At 36.7% G+C, this 4,877-nt stretch overlaps 1 protein-coding gene across 1 annotated transcript; it reads right to left on the reverse strand.

The window, feature by feature from the left end:
* Positions 1 to 329: 329 nt before the first annotated feature.
* LOC147635943 (uncharacterized) lies at positions 330 to 2,172 on the reverse strand. The gene is made up of 3 exons (XM_086802049.1): positions 2,048 to 2,172; positions 1,215 to 1,887; positions 330 to 1,119 (listed from the first exon to the last, which is right to left on the reverse strand). The coding sequence occupies exons 1-3, from the start codon at positions 2,170 to 2,172 to the stop codon at positions 331 to 333; spliced, it is 1,587 nt and encodes a 528-aa protein (XP_086658175.1). The 3' UTR covers position 330.
* Between the last annotated feature and the right edge of the window lie 2,705 nt (positions 2,173 to 4,877).

Below are 4,877 nucleotides of genomic sequence, written 5' to 3' on the forward strand. Positions count from 1 at the left end.
ACACTTCCTTTAAGCTGTTGCCTTTTTGTTTTCCTCCAAAATGTTGTGTATGTCTAAAGAAAGTATTATGGGCCATGTAGTGTGATTTTTCCATTCCTTGTGTAGACCAGATTGCAGGGCATCCATACTTTTTTACAAAGAATGGAAGATGGTTGTAATATGCTGTTTGGACACAGAAAGAGTCTAGTATTAGAAAACACAAAAAATACAAATCATTTTGTTCTCAAAATTGAACAATTGGGTGGAAGTTAGTGTTGTCACCATGTAATGGGTTATGTTACAGGTTGTCCATGCTTCCTTCATTGCCTTTTCGAAATTCTTAACCTCTTTCTAAAATGCCTGTTGATCATTTTTGTTCCAAGAAACTTTGTCACAATAAACAAATAGCTTGTCCAACGATTTCCACACCTCAGCCTTCACATCTCGTGCCATCCCATCTGCTTGATGATCTTTTACTGCATTGTGGACTTGCTTCCACACACTGTATTTTATTCTGGATACATATTGTGATTGTCTACCCCCTTTTCTTGTTGTATTTTGTGGACGTGATAAAAACCTTCGGGCCTTTACTCCACCAATGGATGGCTTGATAGGTACCTCTTTACCATTTGTAGATTTCTTAAGATCTTTTGTTATATGAACATCTCCACCATGTAGACCAATTTCTGATAATACTGCTTCCAATGATTGTATTGCCTCTTTTCTTTTCACCTCAGGCCGAAGTTTCCAGGCAAATCCAATATATAGAAAAACAAGTTTCTCAATAATTCTACACAATGCATGCAATGTGCAAATGTGAACATTGCATAATGGAATATCAAGAACTGCTTTAAAATTTGGATCTTCCTTGTCCCTATTAGGTGCTCTTCTCCACCATTTGAAATCCAAGACATGGGCTGGTTGTTTACAATACAAGCAAGGAGATTTGGAGTTACCCCCTTTACTGATATTGTACATACACTTCAATGTCTTAAGATCACCTGCCATATGCCATTCTACTTGAAAATCACCTTTGCTTGGAACATGAAGATGATCCCCTAAAATTTGATTCCTTACAGTTGAGGGTATATCTGTCTGGTGAAAAACCCAGTTAAGTGTTTCATGGTCCTCTGTCTTCACCTACCATTACAATAGAATGATATATGGTAGAAGTTTATTAAAAAATATACATGTATATTCAACAAATACTAACACCAAAATAAGAAAATCCATACCTCAAATGATCCCAACCACCATACATGTTTTTTTGATTGAACGCTAAAGTACTTTGAATTGGTCTTTGTGATTGATGGATCGAGTGCCCGATTCATCAAGGTAATAGTCACTCTTTCTATCTTCTTTTCCTTTACAATTTCACATTTGTCAAGCTTAACAACAAACTTTAAAACTCCTTTACATTCCTCAAGTGTGATGTTATAAAACTCCACCATTCTTCTCTGTAATTGTTGTAGCTCCACAAAAATATTATTCAAAGGATCATATATAGTCCTTCCTGTGGCCCCTTCATATACATTTTTGATATGTAAATATTGTCCAATGAAGTCATCTATTTCCTGATTTAGAAGACCTCTTTGGCACCACACTGCCGCCGCTGGGGTGGGTAACAATACACGTTTTATCCGATGATCTTTGAGAGTTGAAGAAACGATGTTAAAGATTGAAGCATATCCTTTTCTACTCACCCCACTCATATCTAGGGCTTCTTGAATTTTTTCGACATCAACTCTACTTTCTGATGTAAACTTTTCGACAGCATCACGTTTCACCCTTTTGAACTTTTTTTCATCTATCAAGCTCTGCACGACAACTTTAGAGACTAAACCTTTTATTTGCTTCACTGGAACAAGATTGGAATTTTCATTTACTTCACCAAGCCTTAAAATTTTCCTACAACAAGAAAGAAACACATCTACAGTTATACAATAAGACAATTATAACTCACCTTTAAAAGTTCATTGATTTACATTGAAATTTTTTGGAACTTCTTCATTCGTTTAAACAATTTGGATGCTCATGAATGGAAGTTAACAATAAGATATCATCATACCTTGCTTTTTGAATTCTGCGCTTACATCCTCCAGAGCCAGCCTTCAACTCTGCAATGTTTCGGATTTTTCTATTCCGTAGTCTCTCTCCTAATACAGTGCCTTTTCTCCTCTCTTTCAGTAGCATTGCCTTTGTCTTTTTATGTTCTTCCTTCTCATTTTCTAGAAGTTGCTTCAATGCCACACACTCTATCTTATCTTGCCTTTTGCGTGCCTCCTCTCGTAGATATAAATTCTTGTACATATTTGCATTAGCACATTGAGCTCAGACGTATCCATACAATCCATTTACTCCATTGCCTACAAACTTCAATAGAGTTGTTGGATTAGAGAATGGAGGTGTTGAATTTCTAATGATGCATGTTGGATAGATGCCTCCATCACACCACAAGTCTATATGCTGCAAACCTCCTTTCCGCAGCATGTCTCTTTGCTCAATGCATAGATGCAAACTCTTTTGGCGCTTCAATATTGATGCATAATGTTGTTCCAAGTCGACATGGAAATGATGAAGTCATTTTCTACTGGTTTCTCCTTCTGCCATGTTTCGCAACAATGCGATATATTCTTTCTTACTATATATTGTTTTGTTTGAGAGTTGAAGAAGGTGCTAAACATTTTTAAATTCGAAATGAGAGAGATTAGTTATGTAATACTGACAAAAGAATCGTTCATACGTGTGAGCCAAACCTATGAAAAAGGTATCTTCTCAAAGCTTTTAATGATAGGACCTCGTTGTTTGTGAGCAACAATATATTTATTGCCTCAAACTGACGGTTTTGGACCTGTTGTGACTATTTTACGTAGTTTAAGAGCAAGATAAATAAGAAAATAGTGAATTTCTTAAAGGCCCTAAAATGAGCTCCGAGTTCTTCTAATGAGTGTTAATTGTAGAAATCTTGAACTACTTACAACAATTTGGTTGATTCTTTTTCTCAAGGTTGATTAAGAGCAAGTGTTTCTTGTTAATCTTGGTTGGAATAATCACAATCTTGAGAAATTTTAAAGTAAATATAGCAAGAAAAGTGTAATGAGAATAGTTTTGCAAGGGTACATTGTGGGGGATAGTAGTGTTTGATGCATTCTCATCAAGAAAATGTATAGAATGCAGCCTTTTCATGGATTTCTTGATATATGTGTACGATTGGTGCAAGATAAATCAATAAGGGACTCCTCAAGCAAGAAGTTAAGTGTATAAGTAAGGAATTGCACATCCATTCAAAGCAATCTTGATACATTCAAGGTAGTAAACAATGGATACAAGGCAGTAAACAATACTGATAGACTATTACCCTTGTCATCTTCTTACATTTTGATGGAAGAAAGGACAACATTACTATTCAGATTGTAGAATTTTACTATTTTTTTGTGTGTGCAAAAGGCAATTCAAGGGACTATTGGTACAATAAGACATCACAAGTCCTACTACCATACTTAGTCCATATGATAATTCACCTTAATCTATATTTTCACATCATTCTAACACCTTATTATACCCACAATTCACCAAAATTGTATGTGTAACAAGTAGTCTCCAACCATCTCAAGGCATCATTACCTTTGAGAAGGCTCAGCACATGTAGGAGAACACAGGGAGGAGATCACATGACTGAGATCCTATTGTTGAATCACTTTTGTGAGCATCATTTACTAAGGAAGCCACCCTTGTTAACATCACTTGTGAGCATCATTTGCCAAGGAAGCCACCCTTGTGAGAATCACTTGAGGCCCATCATTGAGATTTTCATAAGTTCTCAACCTTCTAATTTTGTGTAAGCAACCACCACAACTATTTATAGATAGAGGTGTATTGACACTATGACTGGCAACTGTGTACAGAGAAACCATAGCCACATGATCTTGGAAACTCTCCGTGACTTATGCAGCAAAGAGCCCATCGGCTTGGGGTCTCCATCATCAAGGTTATAGCACCGATCATTTTATTCATGGATCCATCAACAAACAAGCGCTTCATGCGGTGATTGTAACAAACATCTTGTTCTCAAATCCATCATCGAACAAGCACTACATGCATAGCAGATAAGGAGACAAGCAAATTTATTACAATGTTTCTTGCCATAGCAGAAGTTGATGAGGAGGCAAGTGACTTTACTACAGTGTTTCTTACTATAGCATCTGAATAGCAACTCGTGGGGAGGAAAGCATTGGCAAGATTTCAGACTTAAGAGAATAGTTCTTACTCATTCACTTTAGCACCGTTGTCAGTTTGGCATTAATACACCTAAGCTACAGGGGGATTTTGCAATTATGATCGAGCTATCTAGGAAAATAATCAGAAGTGTGCTGCTTTGCATGCGTGCAACCAAGGCAGTCACCTCCCACTGCCCCACAAGCTGTAGTGCACACTGCAAAATAGTCTCTCTTCAGGCGAGTAAGAAGAAGCATGCTTCTTTGCATGTTCCCACTGCCACAAACTGTAGCGTACATCGCAAAATAGTCTCTCTCTTCAAGTGAATGAGAAGAAGCATGCTTCTTTGCATATGTGAAACCAAGCTCGGGGGATGTACTACTAAGAAACCCTATGTATCACATGCATTTAAGGAGTATTTAAAAAACCCCTTACCTATGAATTTTTCATGAATAAAATGACCCCTTTTTTTTATGGACTTAGTTTTTTTTTTCAAAATTGATTAAAAAACTCTCTTTTTGTAATGTAATTTTGTAAATCTACCTTAAAATTTTATAAGAACCCTCATTTTGTAAATCTACCTTAAAATTTTGAATTTAGAATCTCCTAGAACCAGCAGGGCGACCAGATCCCACTGCCACGAGCTTCAACACACACCACCACCACAAGTGCACACGTAGCAT

Source organism: Cibotium barometz, chromosome 8, assembly GCF_041138505.1.
Source record: "Cibotium barometz isolate CiBa-2024 chromosome 8, ASM4113850v1, whole genome shotgun sequence".
Taxonomy (NCBI): domain Eukaryota; kingdom Viridiplantae; phylum Streptophyta; class Polypodiopsida; order Cyatheales; family Cibotiaceae; genus Cibotium; species Cibotium barometz.

Bases quoted from the DNA above. Each gene is read 5' to 3' on its own strand.
- LOC147635943 (XM_086802049.1), bottom strand. From the start codon at position 2,172: ATGCTACTGAAAGAGAGGAGAAAAGGCACTGTATTAGGAGAGAGACTA. The intron at 1,888-2,047 runs GTATGATGATAT...TTCTTGTTGTAG, and splicing joins CGCAGAATTCAAAAAGCAAG to GAAAATTTTAAGGCTTGGTG. The intron at 1,120-1,214 runs GTATGGATTTTC...TTGTAATGGTAG, and splicing joins GGTGGTTGGGATCATTTGAG to GTGAAGACAGAGGACCATGA.